The sequence below is a fragment of the Maylandia zebra genome, linkage group LG15 (assembly GCF_041146795.1).
Source record: "Maylandia zebra isolate NMK-2024a linkage group LG15, Mzebra_GT3a, whole genome shotgun sequence".
Taxonomy (NCBI): Eukaryota; Metazoa; Chordata; class Actinopteri; order Cichliformes; family Cichlidae; genus Maylandia; species Maylandia zebra.
In genome coordinates this window covers 11,549,957-11,569,477 of record NC_135181.1, presented here as the reverse complement: position 1 = coordinate 11,569,477, position 19,521 = coordinate 11,549,957, and the positions used below count along the sequence as shown (strand labels likewise).

The 19,521-nt window shown below is 41.2% G+C and overlaps 1 protein-coding gene across 3 annotated transcripts in view; it reads left to right on the top strand.

Annotated features, from left to right (window-relative positions):
• grm1a (glutamate receptor, metabotropic 1a) overlaps positions 1 to 19,521 on the top strand; it is a 42,386-nt gene that overhangs the window by 12,860 nt on the left and 10,005 nt on the right. For all 3 annotated transcript variants that reach the window (XM_014411734.3, XM_023154348.3, XM_014411738.4), the window contains exons 4-6: positions 16,713 to 16,948; positions 18,443 to 18,689; positions 19,231 to 19,399. In XM_014411734.3, coding sequence (XP_014267220.1) covers positions 16,713 to 16,948; positions 18,443 to 18,689; positions 19,231 to 19,399 — 652 coding nt within the window. The remainder of the gene's footprint in view (positions 1 to 16,712; positions 16,949 to 18,442; positions 18,690 to 19,230; positions 19,400 to 19,521) is intronic.

Here is a 19,521-nt window from a genome sequence, read left to right as displayed (position 1 = left end):
CTGAATTGATGTATCTCCAGTCTTGACTGTTTGTGAGGTTTTGAATTTCTGAGACTCTGGCTCCTACGAATACCTTGAAACGGCAGGAATCTGACTGAAGCCAGTGAAGTACAGTTGTCGAGTCAGACCAAAGGGTGGTAGTCCTGACTGGTAAGGTGAGTTCTGTTTGTATGAGCTCACAGAGGCGTGCGCCTAGTAGGGCTGCGCATAGCTCCAGTCTGGGTATTGTTAAATTCCGTTTAGGAGCAACACGTGAGCGAGCTAACAAGAAACTCAGTTCCACGTGACCTTCAAGATCATCTGATCTCAAATATGCGACAGCACCATACGCTCGCTCCGAAGCATCACAGAAGATATGAATGTCTCGAACTGTGGTAGAAACATCCATTTCCTTAGAAGTATAGCAACGTGGGATGGCAATTTGTGGGAGATAACAAAGTTCTTCTTCCCAGGACTTCCATGCCTCTAAGAGGTCGTGTGGAAGGGAGGGGTCGTCCCAATCTCTCTCTTTTCTCCATAGTTCTTGTACCAAGGTTTTGGCACGTGTTGTGAATGGGAGTAAGTAGCCTAATGGGTCATACAGACGAGCAAGTACTGCATAGATACGACGCATTGTGGTGGGGTGTGAGGCTAGAGTTCTGTATTTATAGGCAAACAAATCAGTCTCACAATTCCACAATAATCCTAATGTGCGTTCATGTGGGCCAGATGGCTTGTCTTCAGTCAGGCAAAGTTCATTACTTGCCGTTCTTACCTCAGATGGTAGATGGCTAATCACAACAGGATTATTGCTGGCCCACTGGCGAAGGTCGAAGCCTCCTTCTGATAGATGGTTTCTTAATTTGTCTAGGAGTGTTCGAGCTAACTCTGCTGATGGAAAACTCTGCAAGCAGTTATCAACATAAAAAACACTGCATTACTGAAGACTGCACATCTTTGTCAGATTGATATTCCTTCACATGTTTCTGCAGTGCATAGATTGCACAACAAGGGCTGCAGGTCGTACCAAAGGGGAGTACCTGCCACTCATACACTGAAGGGGGAGCTGCTTTGTTCATGTCACGCCACAGGAATCGGTGGAGTGGTTAATCAGGAGGCAGAAGACGGACTTGGTGAAACATGCCTTTGATGTCGCCACTTATTGCTACTGAATGTTGCCTAAAACGCAACAAAACACCAAGAAGTGTTGGGCCTAGGATTGGTCCTGGCAATAGGTACTTATTGAGACACTGACCTTGAAATGTGAAAGAGCAGTCAAAGACTATGCGATCTTTATTGTTGTGACTTGTCATATGATGAGGGATATACCAGGTTTCTTTGCTATTGTGCATCTCCTCTGGGCTAAGTTTGACAATATAGCCTGCTTGCTCCAATTTCAAAATCTGATCCTTGTAAGACATGGCTTTGCCAGGATCTTTAGCTAACCGAGCCTCAGTGTTGCGGAGTCTAGACATGACTACATTTGGAGGGACATTCAAAGGAGGAAAGTTTGCCATCCGAAGAAGAGGAGTGGCGTAGCGATTAACACCATTGATCTCAACCCTTTTTGTGGCCTGTTCAAGGAGTTCCAGTGCCAGTTGATCTTGCTTTGATCGGATCACAGATTTCTCACTGTATTCAGGTAAAGTGTCTAGTTGCCATAGCTTCTCAACATGATAACGCAGTACATCTGCAGATGAACTGAGAGATGTGAACAAACACTGCACGTGCTCTGTACTGCTCTGGGGATGAAAATCTGTGATCGGGCCTTGAAGTGTCCATCCTAATTGGGTTTTAACTCCTGCAGGAGACCCATATGGTCCCTGTCTCAATGGAGCAGTAGGCGTGATGAGGTGAGTATGATCTGAGCCGATGAGCAGGAGTGGCGCTGCTTTATTAATAATGGGTAATGGGATACCTTGAAGATGCTTGTATCTCCGTTGGAGAGATGATACAGGGTAGGTGTGGTCTGAAAGTGCTAGGTGATTTGCAGTGAAGGCATTAGTAATTGTGTAGGTTTTCTCTGGGTGTGCGATGGGTGAGATTTTGAAACTTACGGAAGAACCATGAATAGTTTCAACTTCTTGACGGACCGTTCTAAGTGATAATCTCTCTGCTTCCCCAGTTAGGTTGAGATGCTGTGCAGCTGATGTCAGAAGAATGGTACGCTGGGAGCCATCGTCAAGTACTGCATATGTTTCAAGGGTTCTTTTGCCATTTCGCAGGAGCACTTTCACGACCTTTAAAAGGACACTAGGACAATCACTAGGTCTATCAAAGTATAGCGTCCTCACTACAGGATGAGTGTCAGTTTTAGATCTCTTATTTACATCGCATAGGATCTGGAGATGTAGTCCCATACAGGTGGCACATGCTTTCTTCAGGTCACACTTTGCGGCCTGATGATTCCTAGCACAACGCCAACACCGTTTGTTTACTTTTATCCAGTTTGTTTTCTCATCCTTTGTCTTCTGAATAAACCCAGGACACTTACTAATGTGATGTTCTGGTGAGCAGTAATATGCACATGTAGCCTTAGTTGTCATGATCGGCTGTGTTGCATGTACAGAGTCATCAGATGTATTTGCTTCATGTAATATTGTTGTAAGTGGAGAAGCGTACTTACGGGCAGGTCGTGTCTGGTTGAAGGATGGAACAGGACTGGCCTTCTTTGGTTGACACCTGCATTCCATTTGCAACCAGGATGAGAACAAAGGCAAGGTATACGTCATTTCTCCCTGTTCCCTGTAAACATGCCGTTTGAAGCGACTGAAATGCTCTGCAGGCAACTTCACTAACAAGCGATCGACATGGGAGCCACAGTCTAGTTCTGCACGTCCTTGTTCTCCCATAGTGCTAAGCAACCCAACTAAAGCCTGTACTCGAAGAGCAAAATTATCAAGGCTCTGACCATCACCTGCTCTGATAGGAGGCAGTTCCAGTATATTCTTTAGCTCTTTCAATGCCAGCTGTCTTGGTTGCCCATACCGCTCATCAAGGGCTTTGATGGCTTGAGTGTATGGGTCAGGAGCGTAGGAAAAGGCAAGAGCTAATCGTTTAGCTTGGTCTACTTTGAGGTGATCAAGAAGGACATGATATTTGAAGTGCTCTGTCTCATGAGGATCAAGAAGGTTTGTAAGGGCCATCCGTAACATCCTGTATTGCATTTCGTCTTCTCTACTAAGGTCTGGAAATGAAGGACCTTCAAGCTTATATACATGTGTTCTCGTGCTAGAGGAGTGACCCGAGCTAGCAGTACCAGATATCAAAGGTTTCTGTTCATATGAGGTATTGGATGTAGCTGGTTGCTGCTCTAGAGGAGGGCAATGCTTGTGGTCAGATATGCGAATGAGAGGTTGAACAGGGTCTTCAGCTAAAGGAACAGCAGGTTGAACACATGAGATCTGGTCGGGATCCTGCCGTGATAAGGCCAGGAAATCAAAGGGAGTCTCATCTTCTGTAGCAAGGACTGGTCTAGGCAAACCAGTTGAAGGGATAGCAGCATCTAGTATTGTTGAATTAGGTAAAGGAGGGCTGGCAGCTGTAACTAAGCCAGACTGACGGCTAATCTGCGGGGGCTGGAAGGGTGATTGACAGGTTACTGTATCAATCACTGGGAGCTGCTCATGTTGTTGATGTGTTTGAGGACTGGCTCGTAAACTGCATACAGAAGCTTTGATTCCATCAGATGAGACTGTGCGAATTGAAGATCTGGAGCTACGAGAATGGGAAGGAGATGATTGAACCATAAATTGCTTAATCTCCCTCATGGTCGTTAGGAGTTCCCTCATGACCTCATCTTGGGTGGTGGGTAAAGGAACAAGGGATGTCTCTGGTGGTCTTTCTGACTCTCCGACAGGATCCTGCAGCCCATGTGTGTCTTTATCACTGTGCTGACATTCAGTTTGGCTCTCTGTCTCACATGTAGCTCTTCTAGCTCCAGGGTACTGAACTTCATACTGTTGCAGGTAGGCAGGAGGTCTACTATCACGACTGGATTTTCTAGATGGCTGCTGTGTATCCATGATGCTAATACCTCTCCGGCTCGGAGGACCATGTTTTGAAGGGAGGAAGGTTCAGGGCTGAAGCAATCAGCTTCATGGGCTCATCCGGTTAGAATAAGAAAAGCAGCCATCTAATGCAGAATTATTTTCAGGGTACTCCTTTTATTCTCAAATAAATAAGGCAAAAAAGGAAGGAAACAAAGACACACATGGACTGCCAATGCTGAAAGAAAACAGAGATTTAAGTTACTCAGTACCTTAAACAATACATAAAATAAAAACCCAAACAGAACCTCACCTCAGCTGCCGCCCCGTGTGGAAGTGCGGAAAGAGTGAGCCAAAAGTGAATGCAGTCCTTATATACTGTGTGACATATAATGTGTGACAGGTGAGTGCAATCAAGGACAAGCACCACACCCAATCAAAGGTGAGAGAACTAAACAAGGTGCATCTGGTGAAGTGAGTGGGTGTGCTGGGATGTGCTAAAAGGTGGGTCTCTACAACATCGACACACAGATTAGTCCAATAAACTGCAGCCATGTAACACTGACTTCACTGGTTTTAGCGTCTGCGTTTTGCAAACTGAAGCTGACTTCACTTTATTCTTTAGAAAGCATGCCAGCCTTGATCTTAAAGGTGGATTTTACTCTCACAAGTACAACGTTTTTCCTCAAATTTCAACTTTATTCTCAAAATGTGACAAGTTGAAAAAGACATCCTCGTCTTTTTCAGATACTGCTACAGTTTACACAGAGCGATATATAATATATTGAGTTATATTTTACAGTCGGATCAGCATAATGGCAGCCAAACAGCTGACAGTATTCTACTGTAAAGCTTATATTCCGTATAACACAGCAGCATGTTTCGCAGTATTTGTTGCAGATTGCAGATGTGACAGAAATGCATCATTAACGAATCTGACAGTGTAGTGAGCGTGTGTGTGTTTGTGTGCCGTGTGTGTTTAACTGAGGGCTCCTCGGGGACCATTAGACTCTCTCACAGTCTCAGGAAACCTCTGAATCTGGAATGTTAATTTCAGTTCAGCTCTGTCTGCTGAGCTGTAGTTCCTGAAATGTTCGAAAGCTGGATGCACATTTACTGTACGGTGTCATTATCGTTGCCTCTAAAGTCTCTTCCCCAGTAGGCCTACCGTGCTTGGTTTCTGAATGGCAGCATGGAGCGCATCCACCTACTCATTTGCTTGCCTGCTTGCTCTCTTGCAATTAGCATCATTCGTTTTCTCTCTCCCGCTAATGCTGCTTGAATGCTGTTATTACTAAACATCATTTGCATAAGATGCTTTTCCACATGTAACGCTCATTTCTGTCCCTGTCTTACAAACACAGTTTCGGTCCGGGTCCCATTTTGACTGCTCAGTTCTTGTTTGTGTTTTATTCCTGACAAAATGGACACTGACACAGGAATGCGGATGTTCTGCCTCTGTAATAGCTTGGCACCGGTCATTAACGCAGTATGACTGCATCTTTTAAGACGGCACTGAGGTGCGAAGAAAGCTGCAAGCCCGTATTGTGTGCGTCACATGCATTTCTGCATTTGCCTGTCCTGTTCCATTTTAAGGGGACGCTGAGCCGGAATAAATGAAATGTTTAAGGCAGGAATGAGAGACAGAGAGACTGAGAGAGAAGGGTTGTGGTGGGACACATTTAAAGTGTTTTTTCCATCATCTCTAAGGCTCTCATCTCCTCCACATCTCAGGAAGGAAAGCGTGGAGGATGTGGAATTTTGCCTATTGACTTCTCCTTGCGAGTAATTTGGCAAATTGCAGGGTTTCAGCGAAGAGCGATGTTATCTCTGGCAATATAGCACTGAAAACACCGCCAAAATAAACGGGTATATTTGCCATCCAGAACTGTAGATCCAGAAAGGGTTAGGGCTAAATTTCTGATTTATTCTGCTTGGGTGTAACCCATAGTAGCTCTCACTGAGTCAAATCTTTAAAAAAAATATGTTTAAGGTAAAGGAAACTCTTTGGATATCAAGTTTAAGGAGTTAAAATCTTTTTTTCCAATTTGGTGATGGTTTCAAACTGAAATCCAACACTTCAGAAGAGTGCGTTTCATGTACTGCATTCGTGTTTTCACCATCTTAGATTCTCCTCTTTATTGGTGATGTGCTTCATGTTTGCTTTCAAGCAACGGCTTCCTTTTGTTAGACTTCCAGTTTCCAGCAAAGTCGTGACTGATGAATCAGTTCTGAATGCAAAGATTCGAGATAGAGAGAGAAGGTGTGGAAGGCAACACGAGGCCTGGGAGAGAAACCTCCTTCTCACATTATCCTCAGTCTGTGATGTGACCCTTTATTTTCTGACCCCCCTGCTCTAAGGAAAGTTTAGAGTTTCATGAATTAAGGGCAGTATGTTTGTTTGTTAGGAGAACAGGGCTTACAGTACCGCTGGAACAAAAGGCTCGTGTGCTGCTTGTGCTGCAGTCACCATGGAGATTTTGTTTGGCCTCGAGATGGAGTTGGTATGATCGTCTCGCTGCAGATCTGTCACTCAGTCTGTCAGCGGGGGCTCCACAGAATACAGCACAATAGTCCCTTCTCAGAAAATATGGCTGACATCTGAAAAATTCATCCCAGCAACAACAGTAACAAAGATGGTAATTATAAGATAAGAAAACATTGGCGATGATCATTCAGTAATGGAGCCTGGCTCGCGAACACTTGTGGCTCCGAAAGTATATTCAAGTTGAGTCAGAATTCACGATTACATCTGTTTGTGTTCCACTGTGCAAGGGAGCACAATGAGCTCCATTTGAATATTTATAACACGCCTCTGATGTTAATTGAAAGCAGCCACACTTTGCCAAGGACATCTCCCTCTCTGCAATTGAAGCCCGGTGCTCCCAAAGTGCACAGCGACGGGTGAATGACATTGGAGCGATCAAAAATAGCACTCGGGCTTTGCATCTGGACACAGTTGTCAGATCCAGATTAGTAGAAGCTGAGAAGCTTTCTGCTGCAGACAGCTAACAGTGGACCAACAGAGTAGCGAAAGATGCCACAGAAAATCTGAACCTCCACTCAAAACATCACAGAAAAAAGAAAAGCAATCAATAGCAATGTTTTTTACAACGGTTTGCAATTTAAATAGCAAACATTGTTTTTCCAGCTTTTTAGAATCGCTGCCAGTCGGACTGCCTCAAGTGTTGGACGGTTTCTCAGATGAAATAAGCGACTGGAATTCATCATCCTGGGCTCTGAGTTATTCTCACATAACGCCGGATAGTGCTCGCCCCAACCCCGGCTGGGTAAAGCAGCGGGCTGAGTAAAAGGAGAGGCAATCGGCAGTGAATTGAAAAAAGAGTAGAAGAAAAAAAAGTCTTTTACCTAAAAGGCCTTTGTGAAGCAAATGGATCCAGACCTACCTCGCTGGCTTAGTTTCCCATAACCTATAAATATTTATTACTTTTACAGTATTTCTTTTCTCATGGGCAGTTAATATGGTACAAAACCATCCCCATAAAATAGTGTATTATGTAAATAAATATTACGTAAGGCTACAGTTTGTCTTTAGGAGAGAATGAGGCTTTTTGCCCTTTCTGTTAACATTTAAAGCAAAAATATTGCATTATTAGATTTTTGGGGTACATGTGGCATAATGATAGTTTTCTAACATGTTACTTGTACAGTTGTACAAGAAAAATCTCAAACTTACACCATCCATCCATCCAGTCGCTTCCGCTTATCCTTTTCAGGGTCGCAGGGGGCGCCGGAGCCTATCCCAGCTTTCATAGGGCGAGCGGCGGGGTACACCCTGGACAGGTCGCCAGTATGTCGCAGGGCTAACACACAGGGACAGACAACCATTTGCGCTCACATTCACTCCCACATTTACACCTATGGGCAATTTGGATTAATCAATTAACCTGCATGTCTTTGGACGGTGGGAGGAAGCCCAAGTAAGTCAAACATACACCTTAATCAAAATGATACTGGTTAATAAGTCCTATAGTTATATAGTAATAATGTAACAAAATATGCTGAGAATGGAAAGAAAAACATCTAAAAGAGCATTCTCCTCGCACTTTAATAGAAATTCTGCATTAACTTTATCAAGTATTCATAAAATATCATTGAGATTTTTGTGATGAGATTTTTTTATTGAACTGACGTCTCTTGGCAGTAAAAAGCAAACGCTATTTTTTCCCAGCAGTGTTTCCTGTCATTGTGGAGGACAGTGATCTCCCAACTCAAACTGGAGCATGATGAATAAATAAAAGCAGCCTGGATAGGCTTTAAAGGCTTCCCAGCAAACCCAGGGCCTCTGCGTCTCGCTGTTATACCGCCAAGTAGCTAACAAGCCACCACTTCTGTTTTAACTCAGAAGAACGCAGATTGAGAGAAATAAGAGAAAATGAGGAGAATGGAAGAGCGGGGAGACAGAATTTGGTAGACAGAGGATTAGTGCTTAGCTGAGAAGACTAGCGTTGGTGTGATGAGATCTTCATCCGCCTGAACAGTTTCAAATGAATTAAGAGTGTTGTGGGATCGGGATGAAGATGGAGAACTGAGACCTGAAAAAAAAAACAAAGATAGCAGCATTGAAAATGTATAAAACATTTACTTAAATACTGCTCTTAAGAAAATATATGAGACTCTTTTTTTATTTATTGGAATATTTAAATTCATTATGTTTTGACTCAGTGTGTTCACTACTTTCCTACAAGTCATATGTTCACCTTATAACATGTGATGCTTGTGTTTTTATTCAGGTGAGGTTTGTAATAGAAATGCTGTACTATGCTATCAGTCACCATAACAAAAGTCCTTGTAAGGATAATAAGCTGCTGGGTTATTTGTAACATCTCAGCATGCGTTTTTATGGTATGGTGCGGAGGTATGTTACTAGCCTGTATGTCCATCGGCTTGGTTGTCCTTGAGTTTAGAAATTGTAAAGAGTTTCATGAATAGCTGTTATTTACAGGCTGAGGCGCTTGGGTGCAGTTTATTTCATCAGTTTTCATTTCATTTAGGGGTCTTGAGGTTTTTGGTTGCAGTAGTGAATGTCCTTCAAGAAGCCTGAAGTACAATTCCTGAAAACTATTCAAAGAAATGACAAGAACATTTGCCTAGGAGAGTTCAGGCTGTGCTGAAGAACAAAGGTGGTCATACCAACTACTTACTCACAAGCTCGTTAAAATTAGATAAATATGAAAAAGTATATTTTTGCCTTTCCGTGTTTTTCTGATTCAATACAACTTTGTACCCATTTCCCATTTTCAAACCAAAAGAAATGAGGCATTGTAATTACACTATTTCCAATGCTAAGCACAAAAATTGCATTCACTTGTATGTAGATCACTAAATTTAACTGGAGAATGTGCAAAAAGATAAATGACACCAAAATAAGATATAAAAGAGAAACAGTATGAGGTTTAAACCTTGAAAGGGAGAACTTTTGTCCATCATCCTCTGCTACACCCTAAAGGGCTATTAGGGTGGAGAAATTAGGGTTAGTGTAAGGCAAGCATTTAGATTAGCTTGGAAATGCAATATGCCCATAAACACAAATGTTCAAACATGTGGGTTTAACATGACGATGAAACATTAAAAAGACAATTTTATTGACTTTTATTACTTTTAGAACAAATAAACGTTGGCATTTTAAATTTGTGTGAAGCAGACAGATTAAAAGTTTTTTTTTCTATTAACTAACTGAACTTTTTGTACAGAGCAATTAGGAAACTCTTGACTCCCCTATCCCCCCTTCTTCTTTTTAAAGTAACGCTTCTCATTCATCCTCCAGGGGAAACAGTGCATGTGATTAAATCTCTGCCCTGCCAATTAATTCATGCCTTCATAAATATACAAATGTGCTATCAAACTGGAACTAGATCATCCGGCAGAGCGAACAGAGCTCTCGGTCTGCTCTCTGTTGTGTACACTTCTATTAATTATACAGCTGTCGACACACTGTGCTCCTCTAAACAATGCCACACATCATCGAGCCTTAGTATGTTATCAAAATGCGCTCGTCTTAATGCTAAGCATATGCCGTTGAAGGGATAGCAGCTTGCTGACTTTACTCGCCGAGATAAATACTGACTTAGATTTATTAGATTTCAGTAGATTTTTTGGGGAAAGTATGGAATAAAGGGGAAGTGAAATTTTATTATTTTATTCTAAAAGCTTTTATTGATCTGTGAACGTAGGCATACACTCATGGACCACACGATAGAGCGGTGTTTATCAAGTCCTGCCTATAAGATGAGCATCAGTGTAATCTTATATCACTATAACACTGTGAAACCTCTAAGCATCTTAATCTTAGATCCTACAGCTTTTTTCAAATCATTATCTCGATTTTTTTTCGAGTCTGGCTTCCTGTCAGATTTGGAATTTAGTTCCAAATTCTTTTAATTACTTTTACATAACATCATAACTGATCCAATATAGAAAATCGGCAGCTTATTTTGCCATAATCACTGACTTTGAACTCAAATATTAAGCCCAGTGCCTTCCCAGTTTGTTCTAATTCTTTAACAAATCATGGATGTGGATTAATATTTCTTGGACAGGTTTCCGGTGGCTGCTTTGTAAAGAGACAAAAAGAGATACATGAATAAAGACTCACATCATAACTGCTTAATATCACCATAATGCTATTTACAATGTTGTCCATGGTTCATCTTCAGAATTCGCCCATAAGATCACCTCTGAAAGAGTCACATGGATCATTTATGGATGGCGAAATAGACGCTTTTCAGGTATTATTAATAATATTATTTCATCAGCCAAGAATTATTTTTGCAATACTTTATAAACGTGTTAGTCTGTGTTCGTTCTTATTGGCGCTTAGTGGGAAAACTACAAAACTAACACTCTTGAACAACAGCGACTCCTTAATCTGCTTAAACAGGTGTTCCTGTAGTATATCTAACCCAGGTTATGTAATAATGGGCCTTCCGATATGCGGTGTGAACATTGAGGTGACATTAAATCAGATTTGATCCCATTAGGCATCCCTCTGGTGGCCCGAGAGTTTTGATGAGCTGTTTGGAGCCCTGCCAGACGACGCCATCCTGAGAGAGGCGAGCGAGAAAAGAGAATGTCATTTTACCTCATCACAAACTCCACTGTGAGAAACAGTCGAGCACGTCTTCTGCGCGTTGTGCATTATTCATGTCGCGTGTTGAACAGCACTTCTGTCTCTCCATCTATCTCTTCTTCTACGCCCCTCCTGTCTTTTTATCCGCGAACAGTCGGCTTTTCTCTCACATAAAACCTGAAGTGTACTGACCACATTAGGACGCGTTAAATGCAGTTAGCCTCCAACGTATGTGTGACTCGGAACATCGAAATGGAAATCTGCAGGCTAGTGTATGAGTCTTTGTGCCTCTCCCTGTACTACATGTACTGAAATGGAGGGTAAAGGACAAGGACTGTATTCACTTAGACTAAATGAAGTAAACGTGACCAGGACTAATGCAGTTCACGTTTCTCCAACTCTTGACTTAATTACAAGGAAGAAAATAATGAGTCGGCTGAATTATGATCTCCAAATATACGACAGAAAATACTGTAAACATGTTGAAACATGTTAGGCAAATATATACTGCAGTAGTTACCCACATAAAACAGATGTTATGTTGTGTTATTTTGCCCACTCACAATTACCTAACACTGTTGCTGTCTTTAGCAATATTAGCTGCATGCAGCAGAGGATTTTTAATGAATTTTGGAGCCTTGGAGAACAACATTCATTAGAAGCTATCAAAAAAATGCTACATAAAGCATACCTTTGTCAACCTATCATGCATTGCAATATGTCAATACAATTGATATCAAATTGATTAATTAATTATGCAAATATGCAAACCTGTTCTTCCTAGATACACCACTCTGACTAAAGCATACTTGAATGGCACTGACTGAGCTGTTCTTAAACAAAAAGAAAAATGACCAGCGATTAAAGTCAGGGAGCCAAACAAGATGAGAAAAGCTTTTCTAACTTTTTTTTTTTTTTACATTTACATTTTCCAAAGCTGCTGAATTGGAATCCATCCATCCATCTTCTTATGTTCATCAGTTTCAGGGTCGTGGTGCTGGAGACTAGCCAAGCTGTCTTGGGGTGAGAGGTGGGAGTACACCTTGGACAGGTTGTCAGTCTATCACGGGGCTCACACATGGAGACAGCCAACCATTCACGCTCATATTCACACCTACAGCCAATTTAGAATTGACACTTAACCTGACATGCATGTTTTTGGACTGTGGGAGGAAGCCAGAGTAAAAGGAGGGAACGCACGCAGTCACGGGGAGAAAAGTCCACAAAGACCTTTTTGTTGTGTTTCAACATCAGGCTTTGGAATGGAGTGCTGTAATGTACAGTACTTCTGGAGGTTTCTTGCCTAAAAATAAACAATTAAAGTAACCTACAGCATGCACATTATTGCAAAGATGGTACTGAGGAATATTAGCATAATATTAAATTATTAACTATCATTTGAAAGTATTGAATATACCTTATTTATCTTCTCATTTCACCTCTTATATAGACTGGCGCTATTATGCCCTTTTCTTATTTGAGCCTTCTTGCCCAAGACTGGGCAGGTTTTTGGACGGGACCATTTATCCAACCCAGAACTCTCAGAACTGTTTGGATTGTGTTGTAAGAAAAGAAAACCCCCAAGCCTCTGCAGCAGGTGATTAAAGCAGAACATCGCCAGTACTCATCGACTGAGCATCAGCGACATCGTCAAGGTGCAGGGCCCAAATTATATTAAAAGACAATATCCAGCCCAGTCACAGCCTGTTCACCCTTCTGCTGTTTGGCAAGCAGTACAAAAGAATTAGTATCAGACTTCAACACGCTATTTTCCCTTAGGCTGTGAAACTTGGGAACTTATCTTGCGCAAGCAACAACAACAGTTAGTTATTTATTCATTAAGTTTTAATTGTTTTTTTATCCCCTGGACTATGAATTTTGTAATTCAAGAGCATACACCCATTGCACAATGCTTCATCATACTGTGCATATAAAATGCCTTTTATTTTTATCAGTATGGTTACACATCACCTGGTGCTGAATGTGCCAGTTGAGTATTCATAGGATTGATTAATCAATCGATTATCATTCCATCATAATTCTTTGAGTTTCCAGCTCCTGGTCAGTAAGTTGATCATGGTGTGGTTTTCTTTTAGGACACAAAGCCTGTAGAGAGGTGATGGGATCGAAAGGTTGGACATTAGGGTCAGCTGGAGCTACTTTAACAACGTCTGGATTACATGGGGTTTATTTTTAGGATGTTTTTTTAGTTTCCTGCAGGCTGAAGGAACCCACGTGGATTTTACCACGAGAAGGGTGGAATAGCTCAACCATAAATTCTCACAAATTAGTTTCAATGTCTCCTTTTTCTTGACTGGCAGTAATTGTTGAGGAAAAGGTCAGAGACTTCGACCTGCACCTACATGAACAGGCACACGTCCTTATCCATCATCCAGCGCATCCTGTGTGTGAGGTGCCTAATTGGTTCCGCGGTGAATCATATCTAATTGGCGTGTAGCTGTCTATAGCGAAGGTACGTTGAATCAGTAGACTGAATCCCACATAAAAGTGTAGAAGAGTGTAAAAGAGAGTAAAAGCTGAAGAGCAGTGCTGCTGGAAGCTTTCAATGGGACAGAGAGAAAGAGCAAGTTCATTGTGGTGTTATTTATCTGTTAATTTGTTTTTTCAGTGTCCCCATCACTGGTGTTTTCCATCTCTCTTAGAGCCCAAATCAAATTAGCTCAGTAGGCTAGAAATTCTTGCGCACAGGGTTACAAAAGTAAACAAACAGGCAAGCTGACTTGATTGTGTAAAGTCTGCATTTATTGTTGAGGCACTATTGCTGAGATGATTACGGTCTTCTTAAATTGAGGCTTGCTGCAGGGGACGTGAGATAAGTCCCCAAGCCGCCATGCTAATTTAGCGCTGCACAAGAGCCGAGGCTGCAGTCTACCTACTTGTGATGGAATATTATTTAAATAAAAGCAACGCCTGACTTAAAGTTTTGACTTGTGCTATGATACTCTTCTGTCATCGTTTTTGCTTTGTTAAAGGATACTTATTCTACAGCCCAAGCAGAGAAATCCATAAGATTTGGACCACTGCTGAAGTTTAACACTGCTTTGTTGCTAGTTGGCCTCCAGTATTAATAGCATACCAGCCACCATAAGCCTCATTATTTTTCTGTGTCTTTAAAAACACTTTTATTAAGGTAATAAAAATGTTGGGGAGACTGGGGATAGTTGTAACGTGGGTCAGTTGTAACACTTCCAATTTCTCCAATCAGGGCTAAGTTTCAAATGATGTGACTCATCCTGTGCATGCCCAATTCAGTTCTGCTATCACATGTGAAAAATCAGCACATTTTGTCAAAAACAGACAATTTAACACCAAAAAAAGTAATTTGTATGCCAAAAAGTAAGTTTTTCTACTTTATTTCAATTTATAATAGCATTATCTGCTTTGCAGTTAAAGTCATCAAGCTTAAATTATGTTATTTGTATGTCTATGGGGATATATTCTGTGTAGGTCTTTAGTGCTAATGTTTTAGCCGTTAGCTGTAATGTTAGCTAGTTCATGGCTATAGGAGTCTGGGTCAGTTGTAATAATAATGTACGTTACAACTTACCGCACTATTACTTTAACTTATATTAAACAAGTTGGGGCAACGACATCAGCAGAGAGAGGTTCACTGGTCGCTTTTGTATATGCGGTTAATGCCATTGGCAACACAATTCCTCCACTGTTTGTGTTCCCACACATACATTATGCAGACCACTGTATCAGAGATGGACCAGTAGGAAGTACTGGTAGTGGAAATAAATCAGGATGGGTGCAAGAAACAGATTTCCTCATCTTTCTGAAGCACTTTGCAAACCACACCAAGGTAAGCCATGATAAAAAGTAATGTTATTGCGATGCTGGTGAACAACTACATTTTTTCAGCTTCATTGTTATGTTCAAAATTGGTGCAAGAGTTGTAGGTTATAATGCCCACTGAGCCAATGAGGCCAAACTCAAGGAAGACCAACCAAAATTAATGAAATATTCAGTTGCAGAAAATTCCATAATTTGTCTTTTTGGAGGGTTGGAATAAGTTCAAAAGCTAGATTTCTGCATTCTGTCACACACACACACACACACACACACACACACACACACACACACACACACACACACACACACACACACACACACACACAGAGCTACATAAATGGCTCTAAGTGCATTCATGTGTTGAATAAACAAAGATTACATGTTAATGTTTTGTTAGTACCCTTATTTCATTGTGTTACATTTCACCCCAGGATATGTTACAACTAACCCAGACTATGGGGTCAATTGTAACATTTCACTCTTTGTGTTTGAGGCCATACCATGCAATGGGTAATTGTGCTGCAGAGAAAATAGCTGCACTATTTAATAGCCGAGACATGTAAATACTTTGCATTACATTTTGAATCCACTACCTTAAAAGAGCTCCAATTTACAGACAGAAATGTCAAAAATGTTACAACTATCCCCGGTCTCCCCTACTTTGGCTCTGAGAGAAGTTTCATTGTTAAAAGTTACAGGGATAACAGTGATTTAGGACAGTGCTTCAGTTTAAAGATTTGGTGTAACTAATATCTTTGTGCTTGTGCTAAACACCTATCCTCTCCTGACTAATGTGATTATGATCAAAGCGAACAATCTGTCCTCTCGTACAGTGATACTCAATTTACAGCCTGTAAGACAAATGAGTCCCACCACAGGATGACAGCTGGCCTGTCAACCACTTTCTAATTCATTTTAAAACACAGTCAGACACATCTGCAACTAAAATGCATGTACAGCCTTTGATCACAGTAAAATATTTCCTCACTATATTTGGAGTTAAGGCTCTGTTTTGGGACCCCACCACCTTCGCAGACACATAAAGCTTGAGCAGCAACACGGCTTTTCATAAAAAGACATAGCAGGCAACAGTAGCAAAAGATACAGCGTGATACATGTGATCGGAGAAGAAGAAGAAGCTCTGGAGTGAAGGTTGCAAGATATCCAGCAACTGTAGGCAGGTTAAAGCAATTTAAATGCTTTTATGAGATTTCCTAGCTGGGTATTCATGGAGCACGTGCAAAGGAATCAGCTGAGCCATCAACTGATAGGGGCTGACATTAAGATCAGCTGATCTGCTATGCCCTTTGACCTTGTGGCCTACCTGAACTAACCCTATGGTTGATTGATGATGTATGAGTTTGATGATTTATTTTATAGCCTTAATGTGAAACCTTCTACTAAGTTCATGTAGTTCATGTCAGTTGAAAGAAACAGGACACTAAAGTTTACCTTACGATAATATTATTAATAATAGTTCATTTTTTTAATTAAATCAAATTAAATGTAACTTTTTTTACTACTTGGTCTCTGACATCCATCCATTCAGCAAGTGTCTCAAACCCTCGTTGTTTACATCGTGTTGAATGAATGAACAAAGCAGCTTTTGTTAACAGCTTTTTGGGTTTGTCAGTCTGAATTAATAGTTGAGTACTAATTACAATATTCAACAATCCTTTATAAAACAACTATGCACAGAATATCATCAGTGTCTAACAGTACCTCTTATTACTATGATGTTTTGTCCTTCCTCAAATCTTCTTTATCTTCTAGTCTTTTATTGTCCACCCTTTGACCATAAGATCATAGTCTCCTCTTTTTCTTCTGTCTGTCTGTAGCGATGGATGGGCAGACCGTTACGAAGTTGTGGAGGGTTATGAGCAGGAAGCAGAGGGAGGCATCACAATGAAGCTCCAATCAGCGGTGGTCAGGTCCTTTGACGACTATTACCTAAAGCTACGTCTGGACAGCAATACCAGGAACCCTTGGTTTCCAGAGTTCTGGCAGTATCGTTTTCAGTGCCGCCTCCCAGGCCATCCCCAGGAAAAGAAGAACTACAAAAAAGTCTGCTCCGGTAGGACATAACAAAATTTTTGACGTTCATAAGTAGGAGTGGATATTTTTCAAACAAATGACTAGTCACAGAGTTTAGTTTTTCAGGCACTGTCTTCTTTTCTTCTGACCATAGGGTTAAATATGATCATGAATATAAGAACAGAACTCGTGAATATTAATAAAACCTGTGATTTATTTTTTCCCCCCTGTGTTTTCCTCCATGAATATTCTCTCCATTTGCTCGCAAAAGGTGATCACGGTAAATTGTGTTCTTGACTTGTTGATAGCTTTTCAACCACAATTCAAAAACTGCTCCAAACAAATCCACCCTGCAGAATGGCATTAAGACGAATTGGTCAGCATGCTTCTAAATTCAAACGATCAATAAAAATCAACAAGTGGTTTGTGATGACACTCAGAGCTGTAAGGTTATGGACGCTTTTCTACTTTGTATCACACGTTTACAAACCTCTTATGTTCCATAGATCTTCGAGGTGGTAAGTGTATCTTTCTAGACACGATTATTACAACAACTGTCGGAATTTCATCTGCACTTTGTTTGCATTTGACTCCTCCAAGACAGGATGAGTTTGACTGATGCTTTTTTAAACCCAGCGCTCTCTGTAATATCTGCGATTTAGTCAAATAAAGTAGATGGGTAGATGTCTTCATCCTGGCAGGCTTAGAGTGCGAAATTCATCAGTCAAACTCTGATGCAAAGCACTTGCTTGTTTGGTCTGTACGAGGAAAAGGAAAGAAAACAAAAGTTGACATATACGTTGGAAAGCTGCACAAATGAATGGCTCACTCAGCACACGCTGCTGACACAAACACCTGAAAAATATGTTGTATGGTGAGAAGTTGCATCCCTTTCCCCCCCCCCCCCACTGCGTGTGCATGTTGATATCACAAGCAAAACATATCAGTATTTTAAATGCACTGTCAAAGGAGGCAACAATAAATGTAGTTTTGAAGAGATCATTCCCCCCTCCTTCTGCCAAACACTGTGACTGTGGGACAGTGCCTTTAGATGACTGAAGTACCGCTTGCACAAACAGTGAGGATTTTCCCAGGCACTGGCTGTTCTCCTCATCTGTTTCCTATTGAGCTTTTGGGCATCAATGCTAATATATTTTGTTGCTGCACAAAAAAAGAGTTGTCTTTGTTTCTATATTCTTCATGTGTTCTTCGAATTTCATCATACTTCTAATGCTGTCATTCACACAGAGTAATAAATCTTTTAATACAGCAGCACAAAAAAATAGTTTAAGGAATAGTTGCATTTAAAACTCTTCCTTATGAATGTTTTTTTAATCTTCTGCCCTTTGTGATCAAGGTTAAGAAGAGGGGAAGAGATTGACAGAACTAAAAAAAAATGAATTGAGGTTAACACGGTGATTTGAGTTGTACAGTTAATTTCTCTATCTCTCTTTCTGCCTTGAAGCAGATTTTCTACACTTGCAGTTTGGAATTCTTTCGACTGTTTGACGACCTCTTCTTTCATCTCTAACAGGAAATGAAAGTCTGCAAGAGAACTATGTGCAGGATAGTAAGATGGGCTTTGTCATCAATGCCATCTACGCCATGGCTCATGGCCTTCATGATATGCACAAGGAGCTATGTCCGGGACAGACAGGGCTCTGTGAGGCGATGGATCCCATTGATGGCAGCAAGCTTCTGGACTACCTGCTCAAAACATCCTTCAGAGGAGTCTCGGGAGAGGAGATTTACTTTGACGAAAATGGAGACACCCCAGGAAGGTAAGAGGAAGAAGAAGCTAATAAAAAATTAAGAAAAGCCAAGAAATGAACATAGAGATTTGATATCACCATCTGGGTCACAAAGTGCATTTCCCCTTCTCCCACTCTCCAACTCATTAGCACACATGTGTGTCCCAGTCTAGAGCATGAGAGGATGTAATTAGTCTGGACTGGAACAGATTTAGTGGATTGTCCACTGCGGCAGTCACTTTCATGTCTTTACAGTCCAACAGACAACATTTGACAGTCAGAAAACACAGCCGTGTCATTCCTCTGTCAGCTGGAGGTTAGGTGCAGCGCATCCTGGTTCAGTATAAAAATGAGGGCACACTGTGCACTGGTATGAGCGCTTGATGTCACATAACAGAGTTGTAAGCAGTTTGCGGCTTCAGATAAGAGGAAAGGCTTAAGCTGTGGAGTTGTTATCATTAAATTACCTTTCACTCTGATTCTCTCCTTTCCCACTCCCTCTCAAATCCTTCCCTTTCTCACTTAATAAGTGTGTTAATACGCAGTCCTCCGTCTCTCCGCAAACATCCAGGTATGACATCATGAATTTACAGAGCGTGGGTGATGATCGCTATGACTACATAAACGTGGGGTCGTGGAGCGAGGGCATCTTGAGCATCGATGACAACAAACTGTGGATGAACAGCAGCGACATGGTTCGCTCAGTCTGTAGTGAGCCCTGTTCCAAAGGACAGATAAAGGTAGGGATTCAGATCCTCCTTAAAGTAAATTCCCATACGAACTCATCCGTATCCTTCTCTGAGATATCACCTCGGCACATTTCACACTCTTCCAGAGCGACCTAATAATCATTTAATGTTTG